Genomic DNA, 21,752 nt, shown 5'->3' with positions numbered 1-21,752 from the left:
GAGAAACAGAATGTTAAAATGAAACCTTCACTAAGTTTTCAGCCAGTGTGGGATTAATCAAAAGTTTAGATTTATAGGAATAATTATACATGACGAAGTGTACATAAAGCACCTATCCACTTCCATTGGGCACATGTTGGGCTACGGGATGGTTTTTGGACTAGAGACACATCAATGTCAATTCAGGATCCATTAAAACCTTAAAAACGCCTAGATTCAGAATTCAAAATTCAAAGAACTTTACTAATCTCAGAGGAAAATTGCGTATTCTTGCTCAGTAGAAAGGAAAAGTAATAAATAACTTTAAAAAAAGAATAAAATAGAATAAAATAAAAAGAGTCCTAAAACTACTAAGTAAGTACTATATTGCACACTAAACGTTGTATGCCCATACAATTGTATGGTAGTATGTACACTACCGTTCAAATGTTTGGGGTCACTTGCAAATTTCTTTGTTTTTGTTTAGTTATTTATTTTTTACATTCTACAACAATACTGGGGATTTCAAAAATATAAAATAACATGTGGAATTAGGTAATTATGTAACAACAAAACAACAGTTAGTTGTTATTTTAAGACACAGAGGTCAGCCTTTCTGTAATAGTTCTTGCCAGAACAGTATTGTCAAGTGCATTTGCAAAATCCGTCAAGCACCATAATAAAACTGGCTATTATGAAGACCATCCCAGGAGGACGAGACCAAAACCTACCTCTGCCGCAGACAGAAGTTCATTTAGAGTTATCAGCCTGAAAAATGGCTAATTAACAGCACCTCAGATTAGAGGCGTTCTGAAGACTTTACAGAGCATAAGTAGCAGACACATCTTACCATTAACTGTTCAAAGGAGATTAATGCATTTTGGACGCCTTCAGCATTCTTTTACAATGTAGAAAGAAATAAAAATCAGGAACCATCATGGAGTTAGAAAGTGGCCCTAAACTTTTAAATGGTAGTGTATATCAAAACCCTCATTATTTTGGACTGTAGGAGGAAACCAGAGTACCTGGAGGAAACCAGCCAAGAATGGGGAGAATGCAAACATCCACACAGACAACTCATATTATTACATATCTGTAATTAACTACAGATGGCTTAAATGGCAGCAAGAGTGTAAACATTTTTTTTTTTTGTGTTAGCATTCCATATACATATATTTACTGAACCAAGTAAATCACTCATGACTGAGATCATGTCCAAGATGTGTCATATGAGTCTTGTGACACATCGTGGCTATGATCTCGGTCATGTCATCGTGTCCATGACACCATCGCTGAGTGTCTGATCACATTCCTTTCTGTGGTGATTTCAGCTAAATATTTGTGTTTCAGTATCACCTGCCTCTTGTAAGAGGAGGGAAACTCATTGGTAAGTACAAGTAAATTTGACAGCAAGCAGCGTAGTCACTGAGTAGATTTCTCAGAAGTTTCCTTAAACTCTGAATCAACTAAAACCCCCATTCTCTGTTCACTAATCAGACCGGAGTGGGGAAAACACAATGTGAAAACTCTTCTTTTTAAATATGTGTCTAGGAAGATGCGCAGCAACACAGGAAGATGTTCTGCTGCAAAAGCCGCACACAGTCTCAGCACTACAGCAAGCGGTTTTTTCATACCCTAACACACACACACACACACACCCCTCCCCGTCCCGCCCCAGTCTGCTGAACTACTTTGCTGGTTCCGCAAGTGGACGACCCTACTGTTCTGTTTTCATCTGCTTCACCCAGCCTACATCAACGTTGTTCAGGAGCGGCTGGTTTACTTCGCAGGAACTGAAAGTGTCCTCTAGTTAATCTCGTATTTAAATGTGGGATCGCAGCGCTTCAACTCGAAGTTCACATCACGCCCGTTTTCCGTTTCCGCGAAGAAGAGAAGCTGGTAAGCTGTGCTGGGGATTGTCGCTGTTGTTGTTGTTGTGTTACAGAGCGTCGTGTGTATCATGGCACGTTAGTACTGTACTGTATATTGCTGGAGTTTAGAGACGGTAGCTGTCTAATTACATAACTATATCGTTTTTGCGGTTGTTACTGTTCCGAAGTTTTGATTTATGTATTACTAGGCTCATATCACAAACACTATAAATTACAGTACAATACGTTTACCAGTTAACGATGTTTCCCCAACTCCAGGACACAATTCGCTGATTAGATAGTTTTTAATGATTAGACTTTAAAATTTTCTAATTTAATTGTGTTTATGCCTAATTTTGGTAAATGTTTGTAAATTAAATATGAATTCTTTCAAGATTTTTCAGATACAGACACCCGTATGAGTGAGGTTTTCCCCTCAGCTTGCCACACGTCATTGCCTTGTATTTTTTGCCCTAGCATGTAATACTGATTAATCTCTCATACAAAATATAAATGCAGTCAAATGAAAATATGTAGCAATATTTACTTTACTATTAGGCTGCATTATTATTTTTTATGTAAACATTATGTACTAGTAATTTTCATTAACAATTGTACATTGTCGATTTAAAAAATATATTTTTTAAGTTTATTTGTATTATAGAAGTAATTGTAATATAATGTACTGTATATTAATAACAATGGCTTAGTTATTAGCACTGTTGCCTTGCACCTCCAAGGTCCGGGTTCGATTCCCGCCTCATATCTGCATGCATGGAGTTTGCATGAGGAGGAACCAGGTACTCTGGTTTCCATCCAAAGTCCAAAGACATGCAGATTAAGATAATTGGCATTCCCAAATTGCCTGTAGTGTGTGAATATTGGCTGGAGGTTGTACCACATTCGTAAAAAATAGGAATTGGTACAATGATTACCATTGGTCTCCACAGTCCCAAGTTGGGCAAAGGTTTTTATACATATTATATACATTATTTGATTATTTAATTTGATATGATGTAAACAATCCATATTAATAATAATTATTATATATATATATATAAATATATATAGAACTTATTGTAATTAACATCAATTATAACAATATTGCCCATTTTTAAATTTGTTATTTATCTTTAGTTATTTGATTTATTTTTATTATTTTGTTATTATTTATTTATTTTATTATTGTTACTTCCAAATATATAAACATAATATTAAAAATCTATATTTTGACAAAAATAAAATGTGGAAATAGCTATCCACTAAGTACAGTTAATAATACATCATATAGATATGGGTCCATCCTTGTGACCGCCTGAAATTGAAAGTGCATCAGCGAATGACGTCTCCTGCTATTGAGCCAATGAGGTTCTCTTCAGGAAGTACGGAAATTGCATTACCTCCTCCCACTTTGCCAGCATCATCTCCAGTGTTGTCATCCTGCTTTAACTCCTCCTTTTTCCTTTTTCTTTGTGCTCTTGCTTAAGCCCCCATCAGACCCCCTCCTTCTCTCTTTCTGTCTTCTTCCTGTATTTATTTTTAAATGAAAAACATTTCATGTGGTTTACTCCTTTGCTTCTCTAAAATGTAAAGTATGTGTCCATCTCCATGCTTCAGCCAAGAGTCTCATCAAAAAATATGTTTTTTTTTTATTTAGTCTTCTAACAGAGGTGCATAGTATATTTGACTTAAACCATTATGAATATTAAACCATTACATTTTTCTTTTGTTTAATTTTTTTTTTAACCATTTATTGCTTACTCCAAACTGAGTAAACATGGAAAATATTAATCTAACAATTAAATTATTGCATTACTGTTTGATTTACCTAATGAATTACATTGTCTGATTTTATTTCGAGGTCAGTAAGACTTGTCCAGTTACACCTACAGTTTTGTTATTTCATATTAAACTATATGACCAAAAGTATGTGGACACCTGACCATCACACCCATACTTGTTTGTTGTGCATCTCTTTCTAAAAGTATATATATATAACTTTTTTAAAGATGATTGATTTTCTTTTATGGAAAAGGCTGATTTTCTTTTTTCTTGGAAAGGCTTGTCCTAGATTGTGGAATGTGACTGTTGGGACTTGCAGTCACTCAGCTTCCAGATCAAGAGGGGGGTTGGGCATGGATTTCGGATAAGACAACATTCCAGTTCTTTCAAGAGGTGTTTATTGAGCTTGTGTCACTGCTCTGCTCAGACCCCTAAAGATTAACTTTGGCAAACCATTTAATTATCGACCTTGCTTTATTCACAGTGGAATTTGCAAACTGAATGCTAAAGTGTTCAAAGACATTTAAGACAACTGTACTTCCAACTCTTGGCAAAAGTTTCTAGAATGCTAAAGTATCAGAAGGCAAAAGGATCAGAATGCCTTTCAATTATAAAAATAAAAAAGTAGCCCAATAGCCAACATAGAGGACAGAGAAAGGCTGTTAATGTTTCGACAAGTATTACTTTTTAAATTCTGGTTTCTAATAGCACATCTCTTTCCTCAACATTTAGCTCTGGCTGATAAATGATAAACTACTAAGGTTAGCGAAAGATAGTGGACTGGTACTGTGTGTGTGGAGTTTGTATGTTCTCCCTATGCTTAGTGAGTTTGTGTGTGTATATGTTTGTGTGGGTGTGTGTATGTGTGTTTGTATGGCTTGTGGTGTATATTGGCACCCTGTTCAGGGTATACCCCAACCTCTTACCCAAAGTCCTTTGCCCAAGCATCAAGACAAATAAGTGCCACATAAACTCAACATGGCTCCTAATAATTCAGAAAACTCATCCAAGCACCTGGTGTGTGTGTCACTTGTTTCTGGGTGCAAAACAGAACACACCCGGGCCAGTCTAGAACCGAACTTATCAACTACATTCTAGTAAACAAAAGTAATGTCAGAAACTAAAATGTTAAAAAATAGTGTTTTTCTTAATGCTTGAGAAAAATTATATGTGCGTATGTATGTGTGTGTGTGTGTGTGTGTGTATGATTAGGGTTTCATGTATGTGGAGAGATAAGATAAACTTGCCTATATGTCTATGTGCTTTGTAGGCTGTGGAGCAGTGGGAACCATGGATATATTCTTTCGAGGAACCATAACAAGTAAGTATTATATTCTCTCTCTCGCTCTCTCTCTCTCACACACACACACACACACACACACACACACACACACACACACATACATATAGAGTATAATTCTAATGCTGTTAATGTTTATTTATGTTTTGTTTTATATTTGTTGTAGGTTCTCCTATAAAAACCAGGAATTCACCAAGAATTCACCAGGAATTGCCATCCTACAGGTATGCTTGTACACGTCCTGATACAATGTCTGATTCTTTAGGTTTTGTAACTGTATTGAAAAATAAAACCTGAAATATGACAGATATTTGCAGTACTTAATTTAAACACAAGAGGGGCTGAACACTGAACATCTCTGGAGATGGTCATTAATAGGCCATCCTTTGGTGATGCTGCCCATCCAACTTGAAAAAACCTTGACAGATTTGGGAAATGGAATTTAAAAAATAATCCTATTTTCAGATTTGCAATAGATTATAGAGTTGAAGTAAAGAATACGTGTATCCCCATTGTGTTTTAATAAAGTACTGCAAATATCTGTTATATTTCGAGTTTTATTTTTCTTAGATGGAAGAGTTTTAAACTTCTTCCATCTAAGTATGAGAAATTCTGTGTTTTTTGAACAGTTGTTACCGAGCCCTATATTAAGTCATAATGTCTTCCGGTTTTATATTTTGTTTTTTATTGATATGCAATATAACCTGTGAGGAAATATGTAGACAATTATTTAATTGAATATTTCAAATGTCTCAAAAAATAAAATACTCTTTAATTAATGTATATACTTTTTAATGATTTCTTTAAGCTTTTAATGTTTTGATATTCAATGTCATGAGCATATCTGTGTGTCTGTCTGAGCTTTTGTGTGTTTCTTTTTTGTCTTTCTCAGTTTCGACACATCCCTACTTTCTGATACTTCTTATGAGTGTTTATCCACCAACCCGGAAACTGGCGTAGTGCACCTGTGCCGTCGAAGTCCCCGTCTACTTGCAAATGGCTATTATGTACTGACAGAAGATAGTGTTGTTAGTGATGACCAGGGTAACCTGACCCTCACTCCAACACAAACCAACATTTCCTACAAAGAAAATGTTGCTCGGTTAGTAAGAGTGAGGAACTGTTAGTGAGTGTGTGAGTCTTTTTATGTGATGCATCTCATTTATGTTTTATAGTTTGGAAATATCCAGGACTTATAAAATTTTGTGAATTCTTTCAGCAATTAAAACAAAAAAAAAAAAAACAATCAATAGATTTAGAATTGTCAGAGCAGTTTTCATAATTAAAATTATAGGTTAAAATTTTCTCACACTCAGTACAAAATACTCTTACTTTGTGACTGTGATCTCATATACTGTACTGTCGGTAACTTTTATGATTACAGCCAGTATAATTAGTCTGAGAGGGCTAACCTTATTTAAATTTACAGACTTATTTTTTACCCAAAGACACTGTTCAGGAAAAAAAAATGTGTAATTTGAGTAATTATTTGACCAGCATCAGCAGGTTCCATAAAGCAACAGTCTGCACTCACACTTTTGCAACGATGGAACCCTTTTCTATTCTCGCATTACCTCACTGAGGTTAATCGTCCTGTGCCAGCTGTGCAACATCTCTTTTCTCTACCTCACTGCCAATTATCTTTTATTGCTGTAACACATATTTAACCATTACAGTGGTCATAAAATCCAGCTCACTTGTTAGTTGTCTGCTCCTGATACTGCATGAAAGTGACCAAAATTCAATAACAAATGGAGTCAATAATAAGTCACAAGAGTGTTTGTGAGATAAAATTATGTCTAACTAATGGCCAACCATTTAGGAGTCTTGCTTTGTGTAAAAAGGCACTGTCATGCTGAAACAGGTTTGATCCCTTTGATCCCATTTTCAGGTAATTTATGTCTACATTCTCTGCTTAATGTGACACAACTGACACTGGCTTTAAAGCTTTTTTTATAGCCACAATAGAATAATATTTAAATATTCAAAGATAAAGAACAGCACTCTTCTGCACAGAAGCCCTTATGCTTCCGTATGATTGCATCTTTCAGCATAGCTGGTTATTTACTCACTGGTTGGGAGCTCAAACTAAGTTAAAACAGAAACCCTACAGTTTAGACTATGCTATAAGGTGTAACATACCTTTGACTCCATCAGATACTGTGTAGTAGGACAAGCCTTTCCTTTCCTGTTTCTAACTCTACAATTGACTCATGTCGTTATTGTTATTATTTATTATTCTCCTATAGAGTCCATATTGCAGTTTTTACATGCATTGTTGTTTCTGCGTGTGTGTGTGTTTAATAGAATTTTCCGTAGGAAGCGCAAAGCCAGAAGGTCTTTAGCCTCACTCTTCAGTGATGTCAGCCAGTCCTTGCTCAGTGGAAGTATTTTTGGTAGAGATGGCATCCTGTCCTCAGCTGAACTTTCATCATGTTTGGATGTTAGCAGCAGCACTGAACATGACACCTCTCTCCATTTTACATATGGTAAGGGCACTGGTCAATTTAAAAAACTTTCTTTATACCAAAGTGTGCGTATATGTTCATTCTGGGCTTGTGTATGTCTGTTGCAGATCCTACAGACACCGTGCCTCGTAAAGATAAAGAAAGCTGTTTATCAGAGTCTTTTCCTGAAGATTATTCTGCTCCTGTTCTACCTATTAAGTCACTGAACAGTTTGATTGATGTCCCACCACAATCCAAATGTTATTGCACACCCACCAATCCACCGTCAGGTGAGAGGAAAATGTACAGAGTATAGAGTAGAGATTGTGTGCGAATGCTGTCCTCCTATGACACATTTACAACAAAATCAATATTTTGGTTTTATAATGATACTAAAGGTAAAAAGGCTGATATTACTACTGCTTATACCAATACTACTACTAATAAAAGCTGAAATAATATTTTCTAAATGTCATAGCGTCATAGTGTTATTTAGTGACAAGAAAATTGCGACATCACAGAAAACACCTTTAAGCATTATTATAATAATGTTTCAAGGTCTCTGACTCACTCGCTCATCATCTGTACAGTCAGGGTACACCCTGGACAGGGTGCCAATCTATCGCAGGCCACACACATGCTCAATCACATACTAGAGGCAATTTGGGAACCCCAATTAGCCTAATCTGCATGTCCTTGGACTGTGGGAGGAAACCGGAGAACCCGGAGGAAACCCACCAAACATGGGGAGAACATGCAAACTCCATGCACACAGAGGCAGGAATCGAACCTGGACCCTGGAGGCACAAGGCGACAGCGATAACTACTCAGCCACCATGCCGCCTGATCTATGACTCCACCAGATATATTTGATAACTATACATTTCATGTCATAGCAAAGTTGCATCTAATAGGTTGTTCTTAGAAGGTTTTACTATATGTTAAATATATGTAAGAATGAACTGTTTGCGTTTTAGAATTTTCTTAATGGCAAAGTTTAATGTAGGTGTTATATCTAACCTGCTTATTTTAATAACAAACTGATTTTTTTTCAAAGAATTGTCAGCATATATTGTTCATAAGAAGTAACATATTAATTTAGCATACCAAAGGAGGAAGGATTGCACATGGGTTATTTTTTCCATGTTGTCCTCTGAATATCTTTTTGCATAAATTGTGTGTAAGGGCTTACAACTACACTCATAGCCTATGAACCTGTTATGTGCTATGGATGCTATTATATTCAATTAAAATGTATTTGTATATAACTTTTTTTTACTGTTATATTGATCATTTGTAATTGATTTTTAGATGCAGTGTTTAGGAGAGCCTTCCTCGTCTTCTTCTTCACACTGGTTCTCTGTGCAAACATATTTTCCAGGTAAGATCTAGAAACAAGATCTGTGTCAGTGAGAAACCCATAGCTGCCACAGTTTATTTTATTGTCAGTGAACATATTTCTGAATAAAAGTGCAAATACTCCCCATCCTGACAGATATGTGTGCGGAGGAATTGCTGTGGCAGTGGCTTCCCTTTTCCTTATATCATCTATATGTGAGTACATACAGTATACACACATGCTGCCATAACCAGCACTGCTATAAAAAAAAAACTCAGGTATTGATTATAGTTAAATGCTTTAATGCAGTTATTTTCCAAAGACCACTTAAGAGCACTGTATAAATAATTTTGATATAAATTTTGATATATCTCTTTTGAAGGATTCTCTTTAGTTTAAGAAGTCAAGAATGTGTGGCTGAATTATCACTGTAGCCAGCAGATTAATTGATAACGTTTTCGAATTAGTAAAATGGTCAACAGGGTCAAGATCAAATATATAACTGTTTTTTTTAAATAGCTTTCTTACTGTTTGCCAAATTGTGTGTCTGTGTGTGCATGCGGGTGTGTGTGTCCTCCACCCATGTGTGTCAGGTGGCTCTAAGTCAGGATTCGGACGCACAGTTCGGGCCAAAACAGAGGTGAGTTGATTTAAAACGTGTTTTAGCTTGAGTTTAAGATCCTAGGAATTTCCATTTTTTCATGGTGAAACATCTTTTCCAAAAGTGCTCACATAGACTTTGTACATTTCCTTTAGGATATTACATCAAGAAATGAGTGATGATGAAACATAAGCAGAGTCACAAACGAGCAGAAGTGGGTCATTGAATTCACATCTCATTAAACTTAAGTATGTGCAAATGTGTTTCCATTCGCCCAACAGTATTAGCTTTTTACCATCTGTGATCACTTGCCTTCGGAAGCTGTCTACTTAATTAGTATTTTGCAAGGTTGGGCTCTCAAAGGAGCACTCTAACCAGAAAGTACAGTATGTTACATATGAAGTCACTTACTGTTAACTCTTGCACGCTTTTATGTTGTGTATTTTAGTAATTTCACAGTGTATCCACTGTAGAACCAAATCTGACAATATGGTACATTGAAAGAACATGTAGCTATGCAATAGAAATGTAAGTTAAATAAGACTATGTATAATGAATATAAAAGAGACTATAATGATATTTATGTTATATTTATATTATTATTTGAGTGTGGGCCAGTAGCGTGGAAACCATTTTATTTATAATACAGTGTGTGGTCTATTTTATTCTGTACTAACAATGGTGATCAAGTTTATAAATTTAGTTGAGAAATCTAATCAGTACCTCTGTTGAATTGAGCACACAGCACAATGCCCTGATTGGACTTTTAAACCAGACATTAGTCAATACACAGATAATTTTATATTTTTACATTGGAAAATATTCTATGAAATAAGCAATATGATATAAAAAAATATATTTAGTAAACATTGGAGTTTAACTGAAAGTTGTAACAACACAGCAGCAAAAACACATCTATTAAAAGAGGAAAGAGGAGATGTGAAAAGATGCTCCCTATTGATCATTAAGTGCCTTTGCTGTTGCATCTTCAGGTACTCCGTGTCATGGCTTTGTGACATAGCTCAGATTCAAATCCAGAAGCCCTGCTGTAGGCTGCATATGCTTAGTGCATTGCAATGTTTTTAATAAGTGCCAAAATGCTGCGGAGTGATAGTAGGCTTTATTTAGAAGTTGACCTGGATGTTCCATTACAGTGTTTGGCCTTTTCTTGAATGTTCAGCAGCTAGCTCTACATGTACTGTATATTATTGGCTAATATGAATAACAGAATTGTATACAGAATTGTCTGCCAAATGCCTAAATGTAAATGTATATGAATAAAATCATAGAACTGAACCTTTGTGCCACTTTTCAGATTTTTGATACACTGAGCCATTGCTTTATTAGGTACACTGAAATATCTGAAATGAGATTCAGATAAAAAATGCAGTAGATTTTTACATTTTTACAATTAGCAGTTTGGGTAACATAATGTTTATTTAGCTATTAAACTAGATTTCTTATGCATAATATATAATATACTGTATATAATATAATGTACAATTAAATGATAATATATGCTTATCCAAGCTTTATAAGACACATTGTTAATCCAGACTTCTATCTCCAAATATGACATCGCTATCCATCTGATATGTTGAATTACAATTCTATCCAATTACCAGTGTCATTAAGACAAGATTTTCTGTTTCTTTTTTCTTTTAAAAGTAATTTAAAAGTTTAAAAGTATTTTATATTTTCAAAACCATCATAATATCATATTAAGTGCAGCCCAGGGAAAGACTTAACCAGAGCACCCTAAAAATTAATCTTTAATGTGAAATAACTATCAGGTATAATTCGAAAACTGGATACACTAATGAAACAAACTGTTTGTTTTTATCGGTCAGTGGGCACAGAATGCTTTGATCGTTTGAACTTTCTTTTACACGTGTTTGTATGTGTGTCAGGATTTATTGCAATAAAATTAAAAATTAAACTGTCTCTATCAGCACCTTAAATATCAGAGCACCCTCAGCGAAAAAAGTCAAGCCACTACTGTATATGCCCAGAGAGACATTGGCACTTTTTCACCTAAAATTAGCAGCATAAACAAGTCTAATTATTAAAATAATAATAGAACCTTAAAATCATTATATCAAAGTCATTATAAATATCAAATATTTCACCTTTTACTGAAGTACACAGGATTTGTGTACTTTATCCACCACTTCCAAAATGCAGTGGGTGTAGCTTTCTGCCTGTGAATAAGCTAAAACTGACACTGCTTGACATTTATAATAATATGGGTATACCTAGGAATTTTTTTTATATTTCAAGTTGTGTTCAGCCAGTCTTTCTCGGATAAAACATTTAACATATGAATTGTTGTATTAAAACTGCAACTAAAAGCATTTTAATTTTAAAGATCTCCACCTTTGTTTTATCTCTCAGCATATAATTGTTTAAATGTGCTATGGCCGACAGACCCCATATGATTTTTTTTATTGATTGTTTATCATGTGTTAACTTACTGCTTTTTTGCTGTATGTTCCAGCAAGAAAAAGCAAAGCTACTATTATAATTCAATTAAGTAAAATTTATTTATTTATTATGTATATATTATATTCAGAATCAAAATTAAATTAGAGAAATGAGTATGAGCAGTGCATTCCCAAGGTTCTCTGAGGGGCGTGGCTCACTGTGGAATAACCCTAGAATCTGTGACATAGCCTACTGAATGCAGGTTGTCGGTAAAGCTACTAGCTGCTTGAAACTACTAGCTTTCCTTTTCCAGTGAATATACAGTAACTTTTATTCAGTGAAAGTGTTCAGCCTGGACCTTTACATCACACATTCCAAAACTTGCACCTTGGCCCATCAAGATTTTTCCCTTTGTAATAGTTCTTTCAACACCAACACAAGTTTATGATCAGCATGAACCTAATCCTAGGAGTTTTTTTTTCCCCATTAGGAAAGCAGTGGGTAGAAGTGCCGCATGGTAAGCTGTTGACCCTGGATCTATCAGGCATGGTGACTTTTCTTTTTGGATAAAGGTTAAATATTCACTATATTACATCAGATAGTGACCAGTTTTATTTAACAGAATTTCCTAAAAATGTAGACATAAATATTTGAATAACAGATCGAGCAGTAACTCATTATGCTGAATCAGGGGTCACCAAGATAAGTGACACAACAGAGGGTTCAGGTAATCTGGTGATATGATCAAGAAAACTGTAATGTAAAACTGTAATGTAAAACAATCCCTCTAAGTTGAAGGTGAAGACAAAGGAAGCCATGAGTAAATGAGAGAAAAATGCATACACAAGCAAATACTACCTGTCCCATTGGGGCTTTTGGCTCTGCTCAGGTTTTTTTTTTCTAATTATAAATTATTTTTTAGGATGCAAATGTGGACACATAATAGATAATAACTGGCTCTAGATTTTCTGCACCAGGAAACTGCGTAAACACTGTACCTTCAACTGTGAATTTGTGAATTTGATGTGCTTTCTTAAATGATGAGTGATGTCATGAATGGTGTCAAATGTCGATCTGCAAAATGTACAATGTTATTAACAACAGCGCCTTTTAATGTCAGTAATTTTTATCACATGGGTCCGATGCAATTTCTATCTATCTATCTATCTATCTATCTATCTATCTATCTATCTATCTATCTATCTATCTATCTATCTATCTATCCATCTATCTATCTATCTATCTATTTCACTTACTCATCGTCTATTCTGCTTTATCCTGTATTCAGGGTCGTGGGGACCGGGAGCCTATCCCAGGAGGCTTAGGACACGAGGCAGGGTACACCCTTGACAGAATGCCAATCTATCGCACACACATACTTACACACCCATTCACAAACTACGGGAACTAGCTAACTCTATATAGAGTTTTAATATTACATTATTTACTATTTTTTTACTGTCATTTGATTCCTTTATTACTATTCTAATGTTATCCCTGGTTAGGGTTAGTTGCTATTGGATTGGTATATACCTCTGGGATGTCAGTCAGCACCTTTTGTTTGGACATCTCTATTTTAAAAGTTTACGGTGTCCATAGACTTGCATTCATTTAAAGGGACAAACTCCAGCTCTCAAAAATTAGTCCAACAACGTAAGTGTCAAAATGTGCAGTTCCTCAAATAACCACTAGGTCTTCCCAGCTCCAAAAGTGGGTCACTTTCCCTGTGTTTGCACCATTTCCCTTTTATAATGCTAATTTTGGAAATATTATTTGAGATATAAAGCACTTTATGTTGTTGCACTGGAAAAAGCTATTGGCCAAGTTTTCAATCATCTGTTGCTCAAATGTGTCACTGTCACTGGTATTTTACTATACAATGTCATTAAGAATAGGCTACCAATACACTGTAAAATATATCTCTGCACTAAATTAATTCATGAGTTAATTCATTCAATTAAGTTATATATATATATATATATATATATATATATATATATATGCTGGCAAGCAAAATTCTAAATAAACTTTTAATAATCGCCTGTAAATAGCCATAAGACGTGCTGGAAAAGCACCGAGTGTAAGCTTGGCTTCTTTCTTTTTTTTTTCCAAGGGGTATTTTAGCAAAGAAATTACAGAATTTTATCTCATATTTATTTATGGCTTCCACATCAATCGCTATTCAATACATTAACTAACAATTTGCTGGCCGTTAATGAGACTCATTGAGGATGGCCCAATCACATGATTCCAAATATTTAAAAACAATATTGATTCGCTAAGAACAAAAATGGGAGGGGTCGGGGCGCTCAGGGCTGCGCCCCAAGGATGATAAAAAAAAAAAAAAAATTAGAGCTCAACCTCAAATCACATGCTTTTCAAACATTTACGTGCCTACATATAGTAGACACTCGTTTGTCCCGCGTACACGAACACAAATGAACGTAATAGTTAAGATTTTTTTAAAATCAATTATATTAAGAATTACAGCTAAATATTGTGACTAAATTACTTTATTTTATTATTAAAATAAATAATAAAGTTAAAGTAGCGTTCTTGTCCTAACTTTAAGTGTGCAGCGTCCCAGCGCCCCTTATTGACCGGCCGCCACTGGAAACCAAGTGCCTCAACTGGGATCCCTCTTCATGTATCTGAGCAGGGTCTACTGCTGAGAATTTATTAAAATATCTATAAACAGATAGGTTTAGTCGTTTCTTAAAGATTACCAGTCATTCGGCTGTAGGGACATTTAAACGCCCCCTTGAGGTCTGAATTAAACAGGGTCTCGATCATTCGAGAGTCAGGTCGGGCGGTGGACCCTGATTATGACTAATTTCGTACTGTTGTAAAGCCTTAGTGCCAGTGCTGTAATCTTTGGGAATTTAAAGTTTGTGCAAACCTCAAGACTTTTATTTTGATAATAGCGGAGATGAAGTGGACGCGGAATTGCCACAGAACTGAACACAAGCGTAATAATTAGCAGTTTAGCACGTTCGTGCCGTGAAACCATACAACCCCTATATGGTTTTATAGCATTACATCTGAATAGTATTGTTGTTGTCATCACACCCTGACGTTTAATTCGGGACAACAAGCTACTCAGCGTTTACGAAGAGGATGGCGCATTACCGCGCATTTCACACACAGCTCGCAACCATCATGGAAACCCTGACGCGGGCGGCAGTGGCAGAAATCTGCGAGCTCGTGGATGACGGATACGCGATTTTACACATGGAGATTTCACGGCATCAGAAGGAGAATGAAGAACTGCGGCGGAAACTTCAGCTCATCGAATCCATTGTTGCTGCGCGCGGCTACAGCGATGAGACTGCGGCCGTGCACGAGGCCACGAGCTGCCGCGCTCGCGCGAAGGTGAGACATGTTGCTGATCTAACACATCTGTAAAAATGCCACAATCCGGATTTTCCCCCTCATAATTTTCCAGTCGTGCATGCATTGGCACTAGGACAAAATGCCATGTTTTTGGGACCATGGTGTAACATGCAATTCAATATGGGAGCACTTGTACAAAGGACCAGGGTTGCCAGATAAAATCAAAACAGGCGCCTTAAATCATGTGCACTGTTTACATTTACCATTTTATCGTAATATTTACAAAATTACAATATACAGTACACATTTAAGTCGCACAATCAATATATAGTTGATTCATCAACACCCTAATTAATATTAATAATAATAATAATAATAATAAGGATATTCTTGTTGTTGTTGTTGTTAGTATTGTTGCACAACGGTGCAGGGGTTAGCTGAGCTCTGCTCCAGTATATTTACACTGCGACAAAGCGTGTTACTTGCACGTGTACCATTGAGGAAATGCCAATGTTTTTCTCACCAAAATAAGCTAAAAGAGTTCCCTGAATTTACCAATTCAACTTCATGCTTTTTTTTTTATTTCGCTGCCTCCACAGTGTAAATCTCCCAGCCACATACATGAAGTTAAGTTACTACAGCCTGGTTTTGCGCCCTGTGTGCTGTGGGTGTTACTGAGGGGTCACGTTATTAGACTGCATTAAGCAAATAAGGAAAACTGCTAAAGATAGCGGAATTGGGTTAGTAACCATATAATAAGCATTAGTAAACCTGGAAGAATAGTGTTAAACTCTCAACCTCACTGAAGAAATGTCATCCAAAAAATCATAACTCTTATCTGAGATCACGCTCACCCACTGTACAAGTCTGTGGAGGCAGTTTATGATCTGGGTCAGCTGTGTGTTACTGTATGTGGCAATAAAATGAAGTCAGCTGATGACCAGTAATAAAAATATAAAAAGGTTTTTGTGTTTTTGTCAAAAATTTAAATCATGTAAAAGTGAAGTAGCAGCAGTAACATATAACAGTTACTTAAAGAGTAAAGATGGCAATTGTGGCAGTTAAGTTGAAATATAAACAGCACTGTTCTGTGAAGGAAGTTGGACAATTCATGCCATCAGCAAATAAGTCTTAAAAATCTCCTATTAAACACATGTGCAATAGACATTAGGCAGTATTCACATGGACACTTTCAGTGGCTTTGACACTTGCCAGAGGGTGGGCCAACATCATATTAAACCCTATGGGTTAAGAATTGGATGTTACTCAAGTTCATATGCATGTGAAGCCAGGTGAGCGAACACTTCTGGCAAAAAAAAAAGATAGATAGATATGATGCCAAATAACCAACATCGAATTATGTAAAAAAAAAACGTTATGCTATACATTTTGATCACACTTGTGCTTTGCTTCTCTCTGCTTCTTTTAATATACTCACTGTGTGCAGCATCAGCATATACACAAGCCTGCGCCTCGTCTTTTTATCTATATGAATAATGTGAGCACGTCACATTTTCATGAACAGTTTAACATTATATTTGAACAAATAATTTTATTAAAAAGAATCTATGCACTTTAACAGTGTACATAGCATAGTTGACAGTCAATTAATATATTCTGCATAGGATATAATTAATGAAAATCTTAAAAATACATATACTTATTAACAGACATGAAAGGTACCCCAAATTATAAAATGACTTGTATACAGCTGCAGTCAAAGATTCACACACGTGTTGAGCACATGAATGTCATGGCTATATTGGGCTTACAATAATTTTGTGTCCTGGTCTTTTTCAGGGGCAGAATGTTTGTACGCCTATATAAGTCTAGGGGTGCGTAAAGAACATAATGTGTGTGTATACACTCGCGCCTGCTAGAGCAATGGATACAAAAGTAGACTTCAACTGGAAGTTACCAGGTTTAATAGGGTAAAATCAGGTCACAGAAAATGTGCATTTGCCAATAGACCAAACATTTTTTTTTTTTTTTAGATCTAAAAGATTGCAAGATCTTCTCTTTTAAGGTCCACCCATATATCACTGTTTAAACCCTGTTGATGTAGTAGTATAATGCACAGTTCACATTACAGGGTAATTTGATATAGCGCTGCACAAAAGGAAGGATCTGGTTTGTACTTGAATGAAGAAGCAGCGGTGACATGAACTGCATTATTCACATTCTCAGCTGTGTAATTCATGTAAATTTTTAAAAGAACAGCCCCGTTAGTGTATATGTAGTATGTAGCCTCTAGTTTGGTTCCCATGATCCTATATTGCATTAAAAACAAAGGGGACCTTAACAAGAAGCTAAGGCATTTGTTTACATGATCATACTTTTAAAAACAGGTCTTTCCGTGTGCATTTTGGCGTTTTGTCCACATGTGAACTTTAATTTAAAGACCTTTTGGTTTTTGAATTAAAATTGGTGTATTTGCTGATCCTCATCTAAAGGGACTTTAACCTGAGACAGGACACTGCTGAACTTAAAGCCCAACAATGACAGCTTGGCAGTTGAATTCACAGCCGTATAATCAGGGGCTGAATGCCATACCCACTGAGTCAACACACGCTTGATGATAACACATACTAAGGAAGATATGTGCTGGTTAAATATGTAGCATCATAATGATGGCTGGTGACCTTTTATGAAAATCAATATAGTCTAGTGATGGCAGACAATGTTATTTCTCACACACACACGTGTATGTGTGTAAATGTGTATATATTATATACATGTGTATATAATATATACACACACATATACAGTATATGATTGATACAGTATGACTGCCCTCATATAATAATTTGCAACTGTCATACAACAGGAGTTTTCAAACTGCTTCATCCTACTGTGCCTCCGTCAGCAGGTTTGAGTGATATTAAGTTCACTTCCCACGCAGAGAGCAGTCTATTAACTAGACAGAATAACAGAAACTATTTACATTCTTGAGTGAATTATTAATTGAATGAGTGTTTACTTTTCAGTCACGAGATTCAGAGGAGCATGCTCTCGTAACAGTGCAGGTCAAAGAGGAAGGTCAGGAACCACAAAATGGTAAGAAACATTTATTAAATTTACATTTAATTCCCACTATATCCTGTTTTACCAATGCAATAATAAAGCAGACTGTGACTCATTATAATACTAATTATTTTTTTTTCCTTTTAAAGATGATGAAGATGATGATGATGCTGTGGTAAATCATGATTCTCCAGATGAGGAAGCCATAGAGCTCTTGTCACATAAAGATACAGCCTCTGCAAATGATGATGGCCATACCCACCCACTCACAGACACACACTCACCAAGCCTTCCCCCACACCTACTCGTAGATACACACTCGCACACTGAGGAATCCCAACAATCCAGCATGGACCTGACAGCTTCTGATGAACCTCTTTGTTCTTTTAACACACAGAGTAATGTGCACTCACTGTCCGACGCACACAATGATGCCACCAGTCATAGCCACACATATCCAGATAAGACGTGTATGAAGAGAGACCCTATGGTGTCTGATTTGAATCTTACTTTGGACTGGAGCACACACTCAGTGCATAACACACTGTCACATTCCTCAGGAGGAAATGGCACGAGGACACTTGCTGCCCACAGTTCCCCTCTCTATAATGCACAGCACTTGCTTGGACTGGGTAACGTGGCTGGGTTGGGGTTGTTTGGAGGACGTGGTTCACTCCAAGGGGCTGGAGCTGGTAAAAGGCATTTTATCTGTTCCATCTGCGGCAAGAACTTCACAACAGCACAGAGCCTTGACACACACATGCGTATACATACGGGTGAGCGTCCATACCGCTGTGAGCAGTGTGGCAAGCGCTTTACTCAGTCTGGCCACCTTACAGCACACCAGACTGTTCACACTGGAGAAAGACCGTATGAGTGCACGCACTGTGGCAAACGTTTTGCAGGGAAGCAGTACCTGCGAATACACACAAAGAAACACCATCCTGAATAATAAGATTCAAGCAGACACCACGGAAAATACACACTAATCTGCATACATGTACTAATCCATGATACACTACACTGTGTAACAACAGATATTTATTCACACATATGTGCTTTCCAGGGGACATTGAAACAGGCAAATACACATGACCTTTCCACGCTACCATTTCATGCATCCCGAGGAGGATTAAGAACACGTTCTTCACCAGGAAGCCAAAACCTAAGGAGGTCCTTTGGGAGTCACAAGGGAGTTTCAAACATGTGACCATCAAATCCTAACCAATCATTCTCACCTTCTCAATTGTCCATTAATGAACCTATTCTCAGTCTGAAAAAGCTACTTGGATGAGTAGTAAATCGTTTTTTTGAACCAACCAGTTCAGTCGACATAAACTTGTTCTTCTTGACGACTGAGAATCTTCGTCGACACACATGAATGAAATAATTGTTTTGAATTTAAAAACAATAAAAATAGTCCACAAACTAAACACCAACCTATTCTGGAGTTGTCTTGATAGCAATGTCTGAGTCACAAAGACTAAATGTTAAAGTATTTCATTAAAAATGATTTTAGTCAGTAAAGCCTTTCGTAGGAATATAGCAAAGAAAACGATCTACTATTGAAATAGTCTTGTGAGTATCACAGAAAAATCTAGATTCAGGATATTTTCATTATTATGGAACTGAACTTGGCTGTGTACACCACGCAGGAAGAAGGCAGGCAAATTCCACCTGTCTGTGTCATAAATAAATAAAGCATAAGGAAAATATCTGACTTTTTTCCCTTGTTTTTTCTTTGATCTTTCTGAATGCCTGCTTCTCCTTAAGGAACATTAAATTAATTTGATCCCATTCATTTACTTTTGGCTGACAGTGTAATACTGAAGCAGATCTGTATAAATAGTTTATATGATTTTGCCCACAGTGTGGATAAAAAGTGTGTGGAACAGTTGCTAAGTGGTTAGCACTGCCGCCCAGTGACTCAAATCCAACCTGTGGTCTGTGTTCACGGACTTTCCATATTCACCCTGAGTTTTCACTTGGGTTCGGAGAGCAAAGGCAGTAAATGTGTGAATAAGCTCCATGTGTAGCTCGACAAAGGGAGAAAGAACAGTTAGGTTTAAAGCAGCATAATTAAAAGGAAGATCCAAAAGAAAACAGAAATGAGAGCTCTATGGGAAGTAAAGCAACCAGTCACTCCACTGTCAACAAACCTGAGTGACCAATGAGAGTGGGGAAGACAGCGTCCAAATATTTCCCAGTTCACGATAACACTCTGTCCATGAGTCCCCCAGAACTGAGATCCGAACATTAATTGGAAGGCTATTCAATAACTTTAGGGCTTTATAGAAGCTATGCCCCTTGCCTTGGTTTTTATAATACAAGGTACTGTACTGCATCCTTTGATTGAAGAAGGTGTGGTCAATAGTAGTGTTTTAATATCAATTTGACACTTGACTGGAAGCCAATGCAGTGTGCATAAGATAGGGGTGCTGTGAGGAATGCATGCTACATTCTGGACTAACTGGAGCTGTCCTGTCAGTAGTGTCCTTAATCTAATTAGATCCATGTTCTACAGTGAAGTAAAACAATAGTTGGATTAATATACACTAATCAGCTATAATATTAAACCATATAACATTAAAAGCACTTAAGATTTGCGTTCTTCTTGTGCTTCTTTTACTGAACCTCTGTATTTCTGTATTATACAGAACAGCTGTATTTAAACTGAGATTAAATTACACACAGGTGGACTACAGTATACTTCTGAAGGGGCATGAGAGTAAAGGGGACTGAATAAAAATGCCACACCTTCAGATTTTTATTTGTAAAAACTTTGTAATCCATTTCATGATTTTCCTTCCACTTCATAATTACGAGCCACTTTTTGTTGGTCTGTCTCATAAAATCCCAATAAAATACATTTACCTTTGTGATTGTGATGTGACAAAACATGGAAAGGTTAAGGAGTATGAATATTTTCTGCAAGACACTGTATTAGCAAAAACACCATATATAAATCGAAGTGAACCGATTCCACTGGCACCCATGCATGCCCATGTTATAGACCTTTTGCAGTCATGTGACAACCATGATGTCATTCACAACAATGGAGCTCAGAAGTACAGTTGACTGACATTTGGCTACTATGTACTTTAGAGCAAAAACAAATTACCTAATGAATACCTGATTTCCCTACCAAATAACCTGATGCAAAAATACATCTTTATATGCAAAAATAGAGACAAAAGTGTGAAAATGGATGAAAAGGTTAATGAGGACATTTGCAGAAGTTTTGTTGTGATTACCTCAGATGGTGTACAAATATGCGATTTCTTCTGGATTTAGTGTCATTTGCCAGCGTCAGCTTATTCATACATGTATATAGAATATGCTTTCTCTTTATTATACATTTTTGTTTAGTTCCTGAACTTCCCAGTGGACTATTACTTAATTAAAATATACTAAATAATTATGCCAAATAAATGATTAGGGAGCACCTAATGCCGGCTTAATTAATTTATTCTACCCCTTAATTTCTACAGTTTAAATTTTTTTGGATGAAAACACCAAATTCTCAAATAAAAGTTGTAAGTGTGTGATTTGATCTTTCAGTAGTTAGTATTTAATTTTAACTTGGAACATTAAGGTAGATAAAATAACTTTGTAAGTGTTCACAAGTTTATAGACCTGCCAGAATGTCTAA

At 36.2% G+C, this 21,752-nt stretch overlaps 2 protein-coding genes across 5 annotated transcripts; both read left to right on the top strand.

Annotated features, from left to right (window-relative positions):
* The first annotated feature begins 1,649 nt into the window (after positions 1–1,649).
* Positions 1,650–10,615, top strand: tmem71 (transmembrane protein 71). 4 transcript variants are annotated; one of them, XM_053486064.1, is made up of 12 exons: positions 1,650–1,878; positions 3,911–4,025; positions 4,365–4,393; positions 4,903–4,953; positions 5,099–5,156; positions 5,825–6,034; positions 7,240–7,421; positions 7,508–7,669; positions 8,691–8,760; positions 8,875–8,933; positions 9,312–9,358; positions 9,475–10,615. In XM_053486064.1, exons 4-12 carry the CDS (start codon positions 4,923–4,925, stop codon positions 9,496–9,498), a joined length of 843 nt encoding a protein of 280 aa, XP_053342039.1. In that variant the 5' UTR covers positions 1,650–1,878; positions 3,911–4,025; positions 4,365–4,393; positions 4,903–4,922; the 3' UTR covers positions 9,499–10,615. The 4 variants fall into 4 exon arrangements, with proteins under 4 accessions (XP_053342039.1, XP_053342041.1, XP_053342040.1 ...); XM_053486066.1 differs by lacking the exon at positions 3,911–4,025; XM_053486065.1 differs by lacking the exon at positions 4,365–4,393.
* A 3,940-nt stretch (positions 10,616–14,555) lies between these two features.
* si:dkey-7l6.3 (zinc finger protein 235) lies at positions 14,556–19,815 on the top strand. Its single transcript, XM_053486238.1, has 3 exons — positions 14,556–15,115; positions 18,064–18,133; positions 18,250–19,815. The coding sequence occupies exons 1-3, from the start codon at positions 14,861–14,863 to the stop codon at positions 19,050–19,052; spliced, it is 1,128 nt and encodes a 375-aa protein (XP_053342213.1). The 5' UTR covers positions 14,556–14,860; the 3' UTR covers positions 19,053–19,815.
* The last annotated feature ends 1,937 nt before the right edge of the window (positions 19,816–21,752 follow it).

Source organism: Clarias gariepinus, chromosome 25, assembly GCF_024256425.1.
Source record: "Clarias gariepinus isolate MV-2021 ecotype Netherlands chromosome 25, CGAR_prim_01v2, whole genome shotgun sequence".
Taxonomy (NCBI): Eukaryota; Metazoa; Chordata; class Actinopteri; order Siluriformes; family Clariidae; genus Clarias; species Clarias gariepinus.
The sequence above is the reverse complement of the archived record's forward strand: the minus strand, read 5'-3'. Positions and strand labels throughout refer to the sequence as shown.